This window comes from Emydura macquarii, unplaced genomic scaffold, assembly GCF_026122565.2.
Source record: "Emydura macquarii macquarii isolate MOO-44397 ecotype Brisbane River unplaced genomic scaffold, CSIRO-AGI_Emac_v2 contig_1597, whole genome shotgun sequence".
NCBI classification, from domain to species: domain Eukaryota; kingdom Metazoa; phylum Chordata; order Testudines; family Chelidae; genus Emydura; species Emydura macquarii.
Window position 1 is genome coordinate 2,473,114 of NW_027131734.1, and position 16,244 is coordinate 2,489,357.

At 42.6% G+C, this 16,244-nt stretch overlaps 1 protein-coding gene across 5 annotated transcripts in view; it reads right to left on the reverse strand.

Moving 5' to 3' along the window:
- The window catches only part of SDCCAG8 (SHH signaling and ciliogenesis regulator SDCCAG8), a 159,617-nt gene that overhangs the window by 38,055 nt on the left and 105,318 nt on the right, over positions 1-16,244 (reverse strand). For 3 of the 5 annotated variants that reach the window (XR_010921246.1, XM_067555257.1, XM_067555255.1), the window contains exon 16: positions 14,608-14,739. The exons of 1 other annotated variant lie outside the window; for it this stretch is intronic. Coding sequence is in view for 3 of the 4 variants with exons in the window: in XM_067555257.1 (XP_067411358.1) it covers positions 14,608-14,739 (132 nt within the window). In the remaining variant the exon portion in view is untranslated. Of the gene's footprint in view, positions 1-8,045; positions 8,181-14,607; positions 14,740-16,244 lie in introns of those variants that run through there. One more of the 5 variants, XM_067555258.1, reaches the window with a different exon arrangement.

A 16,244-nucleotide genomic window follows, 5' to 3' on the forward strand; every position in this document is an offset into this window, starting at 1 on the left:
GATGATTTGGCCCTTAGTGTGTACCTCCTGCAGTCTTTACTTCAGTGACTTCTCCTGTAAGGGCTGAAAGATCACACCCTTAACACTATCATGTCCTGGGGTTACGATACAGATTTGTTATCAGAACAACATTTAGCAGTATGCATTTTAGGTCTATACATTAATTAGTGCCTAGACTTTAAAATGTATATTCCTCTTTTTAGAGAGCATTCAGAGATGGTTGACAAAAATAAATTGGAGCCATGGAAAGACTTTCATATGAAAAAGAGATTTAAAAGAATGGGATGGTTTACTTTAGAAAATAGATGAGAAAGAGGGGACATGATAAAAGGTATAATGTGAATGATATAGAGAAGACAGATTGGGCAAACAGAAGTGCCCAATCTTATATACAAAAATAATGGGATGTTCAATTGAACCGAAAGGCAGCAAACTTAAAAATGATAAAATATTTTTTTAAAAACAAAACACACTATTAGCCTGCCTGTGGAACTCATTGACACAAGATATAGTTGAGGCCAACTGCACAGTAGAATTAAAAAAAGGTTAAGACATTTATATCAATAATGAGAACAGTCACCATTATATGGACTTCAATAGGACCAGGACTGAGCCCAGCAGAAGCGATCAAAATATCATGATTATTAGAAGGGAAAAAACCCTTTTTCCAACAGCCTTGCAAAAATTCTACTCACTTCTTTGTTGCTGGGAAAGTAAATCATCATTAGTTTCAGGTCCCTCCCCTCATAATGATCATCTTGGTAATGAGCAGATGCAGGTAAATTTTCATGACAATTTGCAAGGCTGCTTTAGCAGTACTCATCTGTCCTCATTTTAAGTTCTCCATTACACAAAAACTGCAAATTTAAACAGCCTTAGCCTAAAATCTCAGAGAGGTGTATACAAACAGCAAAATCAAAAGCAAATTTGCTACTGCTTAAAGAAGTTTGCCAAATGGATTGGTAGTTAGATTTTATTACTATTGTGAGTTCACATAAGGCCAATAGAAGATCCCAATTATGGTTAAATACCCAAAGTAGATATTTGCTGCTGAGTGCTGCGAAGTATCGGCCTCTGGTTGATATTTGTAAACATCTTATTTTATATCCTGAAATATCAAAGGAATACTATGCAGAAAACTGAACTTTAAACATACAGATGCAATCAAAATAGGGAATGAAGAAAATTAGGTGACTATAATTAAGTCAAGGCCCTAAATACTCAAATTTTTAGAGGGTCTAAAGTAACAAGGTGGTCAGTTTTCTTTTTTCTTTTTAAATGTAGAGAGGAAAATATATACTCATCCCAACTTCCTCAAAATTGTTGAATGCTTTGCATTTGAGATGGGAGGGTTTGCCTTCCAAGGCTTAATTTATTTTTAAAAGACTGTGCCCATGAATTGCTCTCTATCCTTTGTAGCTTTTGAGACCTTTAGCCAGTGCCTGAAGTGAGTTGTAGCATGTTGTTTTTTTATTATTGCTTGCTATTACTTATGCAATTTTATTAGTATGGGCCTGCTAGGATATGGTTACTATGACATGTTGATCCAGACCATTCTTTTCTTGGCTGAGCATCTTGGGCATATGCTTCTCCCATGCATATGACAAAATTGAGACCCATGAATACCAATTTAACCATTTTTGGCACTGAACTGAACATCTTGACAAGGCGGAGTGGTTCAGAGAAAATATCATGGTGGTTAAAGGATGCTGAAGTGGCTGAGGCAGAAATTTGGAGGCATGCTTTCTTTCACATGATGGCTCATAACTCTTACCATGTTTGATACCATGACAAGGAGCCCCATTCTCATCACTACACACAACAAATTACAAAGACGGAAACAGATATTGGCGTCTGGGAGCTTTTCCTAGTAAACTGAATAGGATTTAATTGCAGTGCTCTGAGTGAGCCTCTGATGATGTCTGTCTACTCCAGCACATCTGGAGGAATCTGTTTTGGGGCGCACATCCTGGCATGCCAAACAACAGATTCCTATCTGGGCTGTCAAGAGCATCACCGTCCCTATTTCAGTGCAAAAATAGTCTGTGGAAGACCTTTATCAACATTAGATTAATAATAAGTGCCACCTCTGGTTCTCAGAGCTAAACATTAACCAACAATTGTGCTGGTTGCAGAATGTGATGATAGCCTGGGTGTTTGCACTACACTCTCTTGAATATAGCACTTATTTCAGGGCTTGCTACAGTTTCTGGATAGTCAAAAGCCTGACTGGCTATCAGTAAGTTAAAGACTTTTCCTGCTACAGTTAAGAGGTGAATATGAATATAAAATATCCAGATATCTGTTTTTGGAGGGATTTGCTTGTGGAATTCAGAGGCAGTCAAAAAGTACCTCAGCAGCTTTGGAGGGAACATTTGCAGGAGAGGCCAACTATTGTTCCCTTAAAGGGTGTATTGGCTTCTGAGTGCTCGCAGATGTTGAAGGCGGGGGTGGGGGGGAAGGGAGGTTACATTCTGGCTGCATGGATGGATATACATGTTTTTCCCATGTGTAAATTAATTGTAATGTCTTGTCATAAATCTGCCTTGCAATATTGTCATGGACATTTACCAGCTTAGTCACAAAAACTAGTCCATGGCCTTTTACTGGGATGATAACAAAATTAATGGTATTTTGATGTTTAAAAAAAAAAATCACTCATTTTGGGTGAGAGGGCAAGTGGAATTTTGCAATGCTGTCAGACATTATTTGCTGGTTTTGAACATCTTACATTCTATTAATCAGTAACATTAAGCGCACTAGATACCCTAATGAAAATTCACAAGGAAAACCCCTCAATATCTGAATTGTATGCAATACTTTCCCATTTACCATCACTGTGTCAAGAAGAGTAACAACTCAGTTAAACAGAATTGTGAAATATGTTTTCCGATTACTCTATCTTTTACTTACTGTAGATGTTTTCAGGTTTATATGAGCTAAAATTATTTTTGTTTTATACATCTGCTGTTCATGTAGTTGAAGAATAAACTTTTTAAAATTAATATTTTGTGGGGAAATTTCAGTGTGTTAGGTTATACAAATGATAAATATTTAAAATGGAAGCACTAATATAAATAAATAAATATAAATAGACAAATAGTTAGCTAGAGAGTGAGAGGGAGGGAAAGATTTTAAACATCCAGTTTCTATTCCAGACCATGTGTACTGTGTGCAAACAGCCAAACACATTCAACAGAAGCCAAATACATTTTCAGATTCTGACAGGATTTGTTTTCTATATAGAATCTCATCCTTTTATTATTTCCTAATATTACTTCTCTGAAATGTTGTGTTTCCCAACCTACAACAAAAGTCTTTCTAATGGTAGCATATAAATGACAGAGATAACCCCAAATTCTGGACATAGAGGAGAATCTCATTTGGCTACACTGCAGTGCAGGACATAGTGAAACAAAGCTTTTCAAAATGAATGAAAGCTACACAAACAACTTGACCTCCAATTTTGTGGCAAACCATTTGCCATGAACCCCCCATACAGATATCTGGGCAGGAGTACTGATGCTTAGAGAAAACATCTTATATTTTTATATGTTGAGACATCTTCAGTACCAGATAAATTAGAGACATGTACGTGTTTGTTTTTGTTATAAATATGAACACATTTTAAAATAAAAATCCAAGACTCACTTTTCTGGACATTTGACTCTACACTTATATCTGTATAGATTCTAAAGACAGACAACATGTCTATTAAACACAAGGTCACATTAACATTTTCTCTTCACTTCGAAAACCAATATTAATCTATCTACAATAATGATGAGGAGGAAAATGTATTCAAAATATGAAGGACACTGGATTAAAAAGGGCCTTTTATTAACTTCACCTTTCCTACATTTTCCCCACAGATAATTATTTGCTGTACTATGCAAACCATACATAAAATTGTAGGCTTTTTTAATGTAAATTGATTGACCTGATTATCAGGAAAGGATTTTGATTTTTAATGGACTGTTTTAGGGAGGTTTGCCAAAGAAATTAAAATCTCCCTGACTAGGGACGTAGTAGTTCTAGTAAATCAAATATTGTGACATAGATCTGAAATTTACTTCTCCCCAGCTCACCAAAAAAAAAAAAAAAAAAATTAAAATAAAATCCACACCATGCTACTTAAATGCATAACACATTTAAAAGGAAATAGCTTATAGCTGCTTTTTTGTGGGGTAGGGGCAGACTTCAGATATGATTTTATTGCCTTTTATTTTAAAAGGTCCATTTTAACTCTACTCTTGCAGATGTTATCCATGAAAATCAGGCATTTCCCACCAGGTAGAATACACACCTCATTCACCACATATTGTGCTATACAGACATCTCGAAACAGTTGTTTCGCTTCACTAGAATGTCTGAAGGAAAGACCACCCCACGTAGTTAGCTGCAGACACATCCTAGAAGCATGGCACATAGTTATGATTTGACACATTTAGTCTTTATAAATCCAGTGTCTATGAAGTCAAACAAATCTCCTTCTTATTTATAGTAACAGGCAAGAGCAGATCTCTGCTGTCTTGTTACACAGATGGTTATAACATTTTTATAGTTAACTTACAACCACTGATGCCTGAGGAATAGACACACATCTGCCCTGAACTGCCAATCCTGTAGGCTCTCTCTTTTCAGCTACCAGAAACATAGTTGAATTAGGTGTAAAAAGCTCATATATATATAAATGTATACATGCGCGCGCACACACAAAATACAATACAAAGACTGCACAGTGATGCAGTGTAAAATCCTGTTTGGCAGGTACAAATGTGAGAAAACTACTATTTGCCTGGAACATTCCTCCTAGCAGAGGACATTTCAAGCAAGCCAAAAATAATTGAAGATCACATACCAAAACAAGCAAGCTAAACCTCAAATAGGCTAGCGTTTTATGAGATTCCATCTATTATCTAAACAACTGGAGAAAAGTATAATAAATTAAGTATTGACTATATTTTGCCAGAAAAATGCTCTCTGATTTTCAGACTATTATTGTACAGAACATAAAAATGCCCATTTACAGCATTCTAAATAACCCTTGAAAAACAGTATTTACGAGCCACCAAATCAGTAATTTATCGATAATATAAATAACTTCCAGGATCCACATAAACTTTATAAACTATGGTCCATATACTCCATCTCACTGCCTGGTTCAGGAAAAAGAAGAACTATGAAGAAAGGCCTGTCAGACTCATGTAAAGAAAGGAAGTGGCTAACAGGAATGCTCTCCCACTATACATAGATATCTTTCCCCATTTGCTGTAACTTCACACACCATCTAGGCTCTATGAAGAAGTGTGTGGGCCAAGGTTGGGAAGAGCTAGCTACTCTAAATAACATGCTTCCCTTTTCAGATAGTGGATATTCCACAAGAGAAAGGTCAGAGAGTTCATGCTGCCTGAAGAGATGAACTATGCTCAAACCCCTATATTAACCAAAATCACTCTAATGATTAGGAAGGGGAGTGCATTTAGAAAAGTCGAATGATAAACAACAAGTGATGAATATACCTGACTAGATCAAAATCAATTAAAGCTTAAGAGATCTGATGAAATCGTTGCCCATAATAGTATGAGTGTAAATTAATTACAAATTAACAGGTTCCATCATGAATATACCTAAAGCAAGTCTCCCTCAACTCCCCCATCACTGACTAGAGCAGGTCCCATTCACTACAACAGGGAGAACTGTGTGCAGAACACTATACAATTGGTACTGATAGTGCAGACAATGCACAGCATGAACCACATTTCAGGTGAACCTAAAAATGACAACTAGATTTAATATAATCTAGAGTTTATGTATTTATTTTTGGTTTTGGGGGGAGAAGGTGGTAGTGGTTTGTTTTAAGTTTTTGTTTTTGATAAATTGGGTCTTATATTCCTTTCCTCATTGCCTCTATTTATAACTGGCTTTATAATAATTTTTTTCTTCTTAGCTAAAAAATAATTACTTTATACTACACAAGAGTAATTTTCTGCCGACTGGCAAGGTGCAGATTTATTGACAAAATTATAATTTAAAATTGAAACTGATACTAATAAGTTCTTTACAGCAGTGTTCAATGTTTCATTTCTCAGAGATTCAGAATTGCAAAGTTACCAAGTAAAGTTGACCACATATCTCCAATGACAGCGCAATGACACGGTCATCTTGATCAAATGCCACAATTTAGACAATGCTTCTGAACTAATTCACTCACCCACAAAAATCCATTTTAAAATTAAAAGCATGTGAGCAAGAAGATAAAAAAGAACAAACTGATATAAAAATAAGGCAGGTAAAAGAAAGAAGGGAGGACAAGCCAAAGAGGGCATCATGGGCTGCTAGATAATAACAATAATAATATGATAACAACAACTGAACAGCCCATTTAGCTTGAGAGAGAATCCTAACATCTCTCCTTCACTCCCACAAATTGCAAATTTCTCAGATAAATTCCATTTCAATAGCAGGTGTCAACCATCTATCATTCAGATGGACATCTACTTTCTTTTAATGACACATTTCACTGAGCAAACAAACACTGAAAGGGATGAATATTTAAATTATATTGAAAGAAGTGAGTCAAAAACAACTTTAATGATTGTAATTTAAATATAAAATAATCTTGTCCTTTAAAAACCCACTCCATATCATCAGAACAGATGTTTATAAACAGCATATTTTCTATAGAGAAAGATAGAAACAGTAGGGAAAGTGTTATCCTGTCTATTTTCATTGACACAAATATTTCCAAGCTGCTGCTTCAAAACAAATTGACTGATCGATTAATATGGTCTTACTCTATCTAATGTTCCAGAAAACTCAAAAAGGACTTCTTCTGTAAAACAGTTATTGCCCCATCGTGGATATTCCCATAGCAAAAAACAAAGTGATTACAAATAAGAGTAACATTTTTTTCTCAATATAAATACCATATTTCATTAAATATATATGCAAAAATGTATATGTAGAACATTTCTCATCTGTGACAACAAATTATTGATGCACTCAACATTTGTGAAACATCAAGGACATCAGGGTAAAGACCAGAAGAGTAAAGAGGAGAAAATGTGGTACTAATACCCAAAGAAATAAAGGATGATGGTCATTGCAGTGACCATCCAGCAGGTTTAACTATAATATAGAAGACGACTCTATAAACATCTAGAGGGTAACATAACTATGAAAATTAAGTAGTGGGTATTGTTTATGAAGAACACAGACTCCTAGTTTTGACAGAATTACAAAGTTAGTGTATGAAGGGACTGAAACACAGTAGATATTGTGTCTCAGTTTTATAAAGCATTTTATAAAGTTAAAATCAATCTGAATTAATTCTGAGAGTGATATAAAGATTGTCACATGGACTGAAAACTGACTGAAGAACTAAACAAGAGCATCAATAAATGGAAGATAAACCAGCATATATTCAATGAAAGTGAGAAAACTGGAAAGCAATAATGCCCAAAGAGACCTTTCAGTAACAGCAGATAGCAAATTAGAAGCAAGCTTACTGCTTGATACAGCAGCAAAAAGTGTTATCTGTGGTTCCATATAAAGAAGAAATGCATCACTGTGCAGAGAAGTAACCATCCTCTATACCGCTTTCATGAGATCACCACTATTTGAGAAAAAGACTGAACAATGCAGCAAACTCCATTACTGCTAAGTAAGAAAATGAAGAATGGCTTGGGTAAGGCAGCAGGCTGCAGAGGTTTAGAATAGCAGAATAAGAACCTCACTATGCTTTTTTGATTTGGGAAAAGCATCCAACACATATACTATAAAATAGTAGCTTTTTATGACTTACTACTGTACTTAGTGTACTTGAATTGAACAATTCATAGTCAAGTGCATGACCTTTGGGAACAAACTTAATACATCAGCTGATATTGAAATCTATTATTGTTCTTCATTGTGGAAATTGTAAAACAGCCTTACTGTGATATTTTAAGCTGTTTCTGTTAATATTCCATTAACTACCTGGAGTTTAAAAAAAAAATACAGAATTAGATCAACTATAAAACCAAAGCATTCATCACTTTTCCCTTTAATATACTGGTAAAATCTTTTGACAATGGCTTAGTTAGATGATAACCTATGCCATATATTTACATTCTAAAATATTAAATTTGGGAAAACATAGTACTGCACTGGTTTTAGTTTTCTCCATCTGTGACACACTGTAAAAGAGAACAGCATACAGTAAACCCCTTATTCATCATTTCTGTACAGTTGAAATAATTCATATAAGCAATGCCATGTAAAATATCCAATGAAAGGTCATAATCTGCTAAAACCCATTGTTATGTCAAAATATGCATATCTCTAGAATGTATCAAGTTATAAGATTTTGCTGTTATTACAATATGTTATAAGCTTGCTAGTAACAGTGGAGGAGGCACCCCCGTCCAGGAGGGGCTCAGCCGCCATCAGCCAACAAAGGAGTTGTAAACAAAGGATTTACAATACAATGACAGTTGCACAAGACTATACAATAGAGATTGCTCAACTCTATGACTCACTCGCACAGGAGGGACAGAGCAACCTTCTTGCTCAGCATGAGGGTCCCCGTCCCGGCTATGAGGAACGCGTCGGAGAGGGAACGTGTCGGAGAGGGAACGCGTTGTTCCAGGATGACACAAACAGGTCCAGTTGGGGAACACCCCACTTGCGGAAGATAAAAGCTATCACCTCCGGGTGTAGTGACCAGTCATGTTGGGGTAGAAACGACCTGCTGAGGCGGTCCGCCTCGTCGTTCCTGACCCCCGGGAGGTGAGAGGCAGGTATGTGGAAGTCGTGCCTCACCGCAAAATCCCAAAGTCGAATGGCTTCCTGGCAAAGAGCCGAGGAGCGCGCTCCCCCCTGCCTGTTAATATAGAATATGGCCGCCGTGTTGTCCGTGAGGACCTGCACCATTCCGACCCTCAGAAATCTGAGGAAAACCTTGCAAGCCAAGCGGACTGCTCTGAGCTTCCGGACGCTGATGTGCAAGCACCTCTCGTCTGACGACCAGAGCCCCTGGGTGCTCAGGTCACTGCTGATGTGGGCCCCCCATCCCACACCTGAGGCGTCCATAATCAGGGTTACTGATGGTGCCAAGTGTCTGAAGGGAACTCCCCTCAGTACCTCCCCCGGGTCCCTCCACCAATCCAGAGAAGTCAGTATCTGCGTGAGGACCGTGACTATTCTGTTCAAAGAGTGCCTGGCTGGCGCATATACCAAGGCCAACCACGCCTGGAGAGGCCTGAGTTTGAGGCGAGTCAGCCTCACCACATACGTACAAGCTGCCCTGTGTCCCAACAGCTGAAGGCAATGCCTGGCTGTCGTTGTGGGGGACCTGTGGAGATAGTCGATTATGGCAGCCATCGCCTCGAAGCGAGGCTGTGGGAGAAAGGCTCTAGCCTGGGTGGCATCCAGGGCGGCCCGGATGAAGTCTATGCGCTACACCGGAGTGAGGGTGGACTTCTGCTCGTTGATGAGCAGCCCCAGTCTGGTGCATGTTGCGCAAGTGAGTTCCAGGCTGTTCCTCACATGGGCCCTGGACTTGCCCCGGATCAGCCAGTCGTCCAGGTAGGAGAAAATCTGGACCCCTCTGCGATGCAGGTGGGCCACCACCACCGCCATACACTCTGTGAAGACCCTGGGGAACTGGTAGTGGCAGACAGCTACCAGAAACTGAAGGAACCTTTGTGACCGGGAAGGACAGAAATATGAAAGTAAGCGTCCTTTAAGTCGAGGGCAGCATACCAGTCCCCTGGATCTAGAGCGGGAATGATGGAGGCTAGGGAAACCATATGCAACCTGAGGTGCCTGATTAATTTGTTCAGACGGCGGAGATCTAGTATGAGCCTCAGGCCCCCCGTTGGCTTTGGGAATGAGGAAGTAGCGTGAATAAAATACCCTTCCCCTTTCCTGTGGAGACACCTGTTCCATAGCCCCGAGCAGGAGAAGGGAGTTGATCTCCTCTATGAGGAGTTGCTCGAGAGGGGTCCCTGAAGAAGGATGGAGTAGCGGGACAGTCCGGGGGGGAAGGCCGTAAATTGGAAGGCATAGCCCCTGAGGACTACACTGAGGACCCAACGGTCTGAAGTGATGTTTCACCACTCAGTGTAGTACAGCCGGAGTCTGTGGGCAAAGGGCTGGGTGAGATCCAGGGGAACAGGAGAAGTGCCACCGTCATGCGCACCATCAAAATTGTCTTTTATTATTTTGCCTTTTGGCTGGGCCGTGTTGGGGGCCTGCCGATGACCCCGAGCGGTCGCGTTGGTTAGGCACCCTGTACCTATCCCGACCCCTCCTGAGCTGAGTGGGTCTGGGAGGCGGCCGCCTCGGGGGAGGCTGAGGCTAACGCTGGGCTTGTGGCCGAGACGGACGCCTCGAGGCCTGAGGGGTATAGAGCCCTAGGGATCTCAGCGTAGCCCTCGAATCCTCGAGGGCATGCAGCTTGTCGTCGGTCCTGTCAGAAAAGAGGCCAGCACCATCGAAAGGCAGATCCTGGATGGCCTGCCGGACCTCTTGGGACAGTCCCGATGACTGTAACCAGGAGCACCGCCGCATCACAATGGCCAAAGCCATGGCCCTGCTGGTGTTGTCCGCTGCGTCGCTGGCCGTTTGTAAGGCTGCTCCAGCCACTACAGCACCTTCCTGGATCACTGTGGCAAAGTCCGCTGCCTGGTCCTGGAGCAATGCCTGTGCAAACCTCTGCAGTGAGGGCCAGAGGTTAAGGTTATACCAGCCGAGGAGCGCCTGGTGATTTGCAAACCTCAGCTTCAGGGCCACAGTTGAATAGACCTTGCAGCCAAAAAGGTCTAGTTTTTTGCAGTCCTTATTCTTGGGGGTGTTGCCCTGGGACCCCCGTCTATCTCGCTGGTTGGCGGCATCAACCGCAAGCGTTCCCGGGGCAGGGGGGTTGTATAAAAATTCAAACCCCTCCGCAGGAACGTAGTATTTTTTCTTGGCGCCCTTGGAAGTAGGGGCAACTGAGGCAGGGTCTTGCCAGAGGGCCTTGGCCAATTTCAAGACCCTCTCGTGCACCGGCAGGGCAACCCTCGATGGCCCTGCCGCCCCCGAAACACCAACGAGGGGGTCCTCCTCCTCCGACAGCTCTTTGAGCTCTAGATTTAAATTGCTCGCCACCCTCTTGAGCAGTTCTTTGTGTGCTTGAAAATCGGGCAGTGGTGCCCTATGGTCTCTGGCGGCTGCATCGTCCGGGGACAAAAAGAAAGATTGTGGGAGGGGCCCCGTGGAGGGACCCTCCTCAGGGTCCGACTCCTCTTCGGAGGGATGGCCCTTGTCCGGCTGGCTCGAAGGGGGGGTGCTGGTTGGGCCACGGATGAATGGACCGACACCGTGCCCTGGCCCATCTGCGTCCCCCAAGGTCCCCAGTACGACCACTGCCATGGGCCTTGTGGCCACGCCGGTGCCGGCATTGCCAACTGGGATGCCTCTTGATGGCGGGCTCGGACCCAGAGCCGCTGGATCTCTGCTTATGGCCCTTGGCTGGTGAGCAGTCCCGAGACGATGATGAGGATCGTCGGTGCCGGGGGGGACAAGCTGCTGGAGGAGCTGGATAATGACCGCCTCCTACGCCCCGGCCGTTTGTGGTGGCGCTTCCCACCTCGGCACTGGGAGCGGTGCTGGCGGTGCCACCGCAGTGCCAACTCTGAGGAGCGCGATTGGCTGCGTGGTGCCCTAGCCGCCGGTGCCGAGGACTGCGGCGCCGGGATCCTCGCCGGACTGCAGTCCGGGGATCAGGACCAGTGCCTTTGTGTGTCCTCCGGTGCCGGAATCCCCACAGGGCTGCATGCTGGCGATCTGGACTGGTGACGAGGACGTCTAGTCTTGTTGGGCACCGGGATCCGCTCCGGGAATCTCAACCAGTGCCGCGGGCGATGGGTGTCCTCGGGCGCCGGGTATCTCAACCAGTGCTGTGTAGGACTCGCTACTGGGGTGCGAGAGCTGGAGCTCTGACCCCTGAGCGAGGTGGAACTGTAACAGCATCGCCTCGCGCGTGAACCTCTTGACCACCCTCTGTGCCACGGTGTCGAGGAGCTCGATGACTCGATGTCGGGGCTGGGAGGGGAGCTCACACATTCGACCGTCTGGGGGGAGACTTGGACTGTTGTCTCTGTCACCCACCGGGGCCCCCAGCGCGGGTTTACCCCGAAACGCCGGTCCCTGCACCCTCAGCCAAGTGGGGGACGGAGGCGTGGGCATGGCCATCGGGGCGCATGCTGCAGCGAACATCTCCAGCATCGACAGCCCTTGCAGGGGCGCTCTCCCACCCCCAGGAGTCGGGGAAGGCTCTCTGCGAGGAGATGCCCCAGCCACGTGCCGTGGAGATTACTCCGGCACTGGCATCTCCTGACTCCACCCAGGCTGGACAAGTGGTGCGGGGGAGTCTCGGCACGCGGTGTCCTTCCCCTTCTTCCGTTTCGGCACCGGGCCCTGTTGGGTCGACGTCGGTGCCAGTGGAGCGCTCCGCACCGAGGAGACGCTCGGTGCCGCAGGGGAACGCGCCGGTTCCGAGTCTGGCCGAAGCACTGACTCCATAAGGATGGCCTTCAAGCATGCATCTCTTTCCTTCTGCATGCGGGGCTTGAAGGCCTTGCAGATTCTACATCTGTCCTTTCTGTGCTGCTCTCCGAGGCAGCGATCGTGAGGGTTACTCATGGGAAAAAACTTTCCACATGCGGTGCAGGCTTTGAAGCCGGTTGAGCCAGGCATGGCCCAATCTCAAGCCCCTGAGGGCTATCTATCTAACTAACTCTAACTATTAACTACTTAACAACTATACTAAACATCAACAGTCACTGTTCAAAAAAAGGGGATGCTACTTGCTGAAGCAAGAGGCAGACGTTCCAGTAACCGTCACAGGCGGAAAGAAGGAACTGGGGGCCCGCAGGGTCGGCGGCACGCTATATACCGCGGCATGAGCGCGGTACCCCAGGGGGTGTCTGAGCCGACCCTACGAGGCTTGCTAAGGGGAAAAAAGTTCCGGGAACCAGTGCACGGGGTGCGCACTCACCTATATTGGAATGGATATGAGCAATCACTCGAAGTAGAACTGATGAACTCTGCTAGAGAGGGTGGGAGCGAGGAGGGGCAAACAATCACCAGACAGAACAGAAACACCCTAAACAACACATAAGCCTTGATATTCCGGTCCATCCAAACTGTGTTGAAATGAAGCGGAGTGGGGAGTTATAGAGAGCTAGTTGCAGCTCGCTCCTTTGTTCAGGGCCAGAGTGGACATAGACATCTTTCCCCATTTGCTGTAACTTCATACTGCATTTAGGCTCTATGAAGAAGTGTGCAGGGCAAGGTTGGGAAGACGACCTAGCTACTCTAAGTAACATGCTTCCCTTTTCACAAAATCCAAAACTGACTGCAGAGGGTTACAAAGTGACTTCACGAAAGTTGGTGAATGGACACCAAAATAGCAGATGCAATTAAATGTTGACAAATGCAAAGTAATGCACATTGAACAACATAATCTCAACTATACATAACAAATGTCTAAATTACCTGTTACCTCTCAAGAAAGATCTTGGAGTTATTGTGGATAGTTCTCTGAAAACACATGCTCAATGTGCAGCAGCAATAAAAAAACTAACAGATTATTAGGAACCATCAGAAAGAGGCTAGATAATAAGATAGAAAGTATCATAATGCCACTACATTAATCCACAGTACACCAGCACCTTAAATACTGCATGTAGTTCTGGTCACCCCATCTCAACAAAGATATGTTAGAATTGAAAAAAGTACAGAGAAGCGTAACAAAAACAATTAGGGTATGGAACAGTTTCCATATGAGGAGAGATTAAAAAACGGGGACTATTCAGCTTGGAAAAGACACGACTTGCGGGAGGGGGAATAATAGAGGTCTATAAAATCATGAATGGTGTGGAGAAAGTGAATAAGGAAGTGTTATTTACCCTTCACATAACACAAGAACCAGGGGTCACCCAATGAAATTAATAGACAGCAGGTTCAAAATAAACACAAGAAAGTACTTCTTCACACAATACACAGTCAACTTGTGGAATCCTTTGCCAGGGGATGTTGTGAAGGCCAAAAGTATAACTAGGTTCAAAAAAGAATTAGATAAATTCATGGAGGATAGGGCCATCAATGGCTATGAGCCAAGATAGTGAGGGATGCAACCGCACACGCTGGATATCCATAAACCTCTGACTGCTAAAAGCTGAGACTAGATCGCTTGACAAAATTGTCCTGTTCTGTTTGCTCTCTGAAGCACCTAGCACTGGCCGTCGTTGGAAGATGGGATACTGGGCTAGATGGACTATTGGTGTGACTCAGTATGCCTGTTATGACAATTCATCTATGAGAGCCCAAACAGTGGAAACAGCCTACACAACTATACTAACTCAAGGAGGTTTAAATTTTTCAGAGAACCGTGGAAACTGAACATGCCTTCCTGTTATCTATCCAAAACAGTACAAGAAAAAGAATAAACAAAGGATACTCTGTAAGGTTTTGGTCATTTTCATGAAATAAAGACTAAAGCTTTTTTCTTGTTTATACAACACAACAAGTACTGTATAGTACACCACATATGGACAGATTAATAGAACTTCCTACCTCAGCTTCATTTTCTCATGCATTCTCCCATGCTGGATACACTGTTCCTCCAATTCATCATTTCTTTTCTGCATCTTCTCCAATCTGTCATGAACATACTCATTTTCCTGACTAAGCTGGCTGACTTCAGATCTAAAAAAATAAAAAAAACACAGTGGAGATGGATGTTGTCAGATTTCATCCTATAGTGGGCCATTATTATGGGGTCTCAAACTTTTTAAGATTTCTGTACAGGTACGTGTAAATAGGTTCTTACTAGAACCTTCAGAAGCAAACATATGTTCAGTTTTACCTAGCAAGCCACATCCTAGCAGCTGGGGAATGATATTGTGGCATGCCACTTTTTGGTAACCCGTTCTGTAAAAACCCACTTATGCAAGATCACAATTTTTCTTGCTTGGTGTGGACAATCAGACTAAGAACTGATTTTAAAGGCAAATGGCCATTTTTGGTATCAAATGAGGTCAATGGCATGGCATCGGATTTACAGTGTGTGGTATAATCAACTGCAAAATTTGGCCAATGTTCTGAAAATGTATGCCAAATACTGTACTTGCAAAGGCTAACTTTTAGAGTGAGCACGGAAACCAAAATATTCAAACTGTAACCTCAACACAGCTATACATTCTTCATTATATATATCCAAAATGCCAAAAAATGCAATTACATTTTAAGAGGAAAATACAAGCTTAAGAAACAAGGGAAAGGTCATAAATATTGCAGTCTATCCACAAAAACTCTATACTGTCTTTGCATAAAAAAATAATTAAATCCTCTAATTCTTATTTTCCAGGCTGCCAAAGTAGGTCCAGAAACACAAGCAGTGTGATTACCTCCAGTTACATTTTTGACCATCAACCAATAACAATGCAGTTCATGCCTGCCCCTGCTAGAAACTCTAACCATTCTTATAGTCTTAACTGTTCCTTTTTAGTAGAAAAAGGGGTCAAACAAAATTGAAATGAAACAATATATACGTATGCTACTGGTATAGTCTAATTCTTTGGAGAAGGTTAATGAGAGGCATGTCTGGATCTATACAACATCAGAAAATGAGAATTAGAGGCATGCAACATTTTAGTTTCCTTTAAACGTAGGTGTCACTGCAGATCCTCCAGAGATGTCTTTAAATAATAAATTAAAATATATTGCAATTTCAGAATGAAGACACTTTACCTTCAGGTTCTCCCAAACCACCATGAATAGAATGCAACAAAATAGAGACATTCTAAAAATAAAATAGAAAAGGAAAGGAAGAGTTGGGAATTCTCACTTCAGGAACAAAGGCTGTTACACTGACAAACCAAATCTGGAATCACAAAGTGATGTTCAATATAGTAAATATTTTTCTATATTTTATGTGAGAACCACATGTGATATCACCTGCAAATCTTGAGGAGAGAGACTGATCTGAGGTTCACAATGGAAGCAATCATTCCTCAGACCATGTGTCTTAGCACTATCACGGAGCTGTAGTTCTGCTAAGGAACAACAGTGAAAAATACAGCACAACTGAATACAGCCTAATCGACGTTGCCTTTAGTTAGCTTCGGATGAAAACTCACGGACCTTTGCACGTCAAGCTCATTGGAAAAAGCCTTGCTGGGATGGATATATGGAAGTTTTCAAGGATGTTA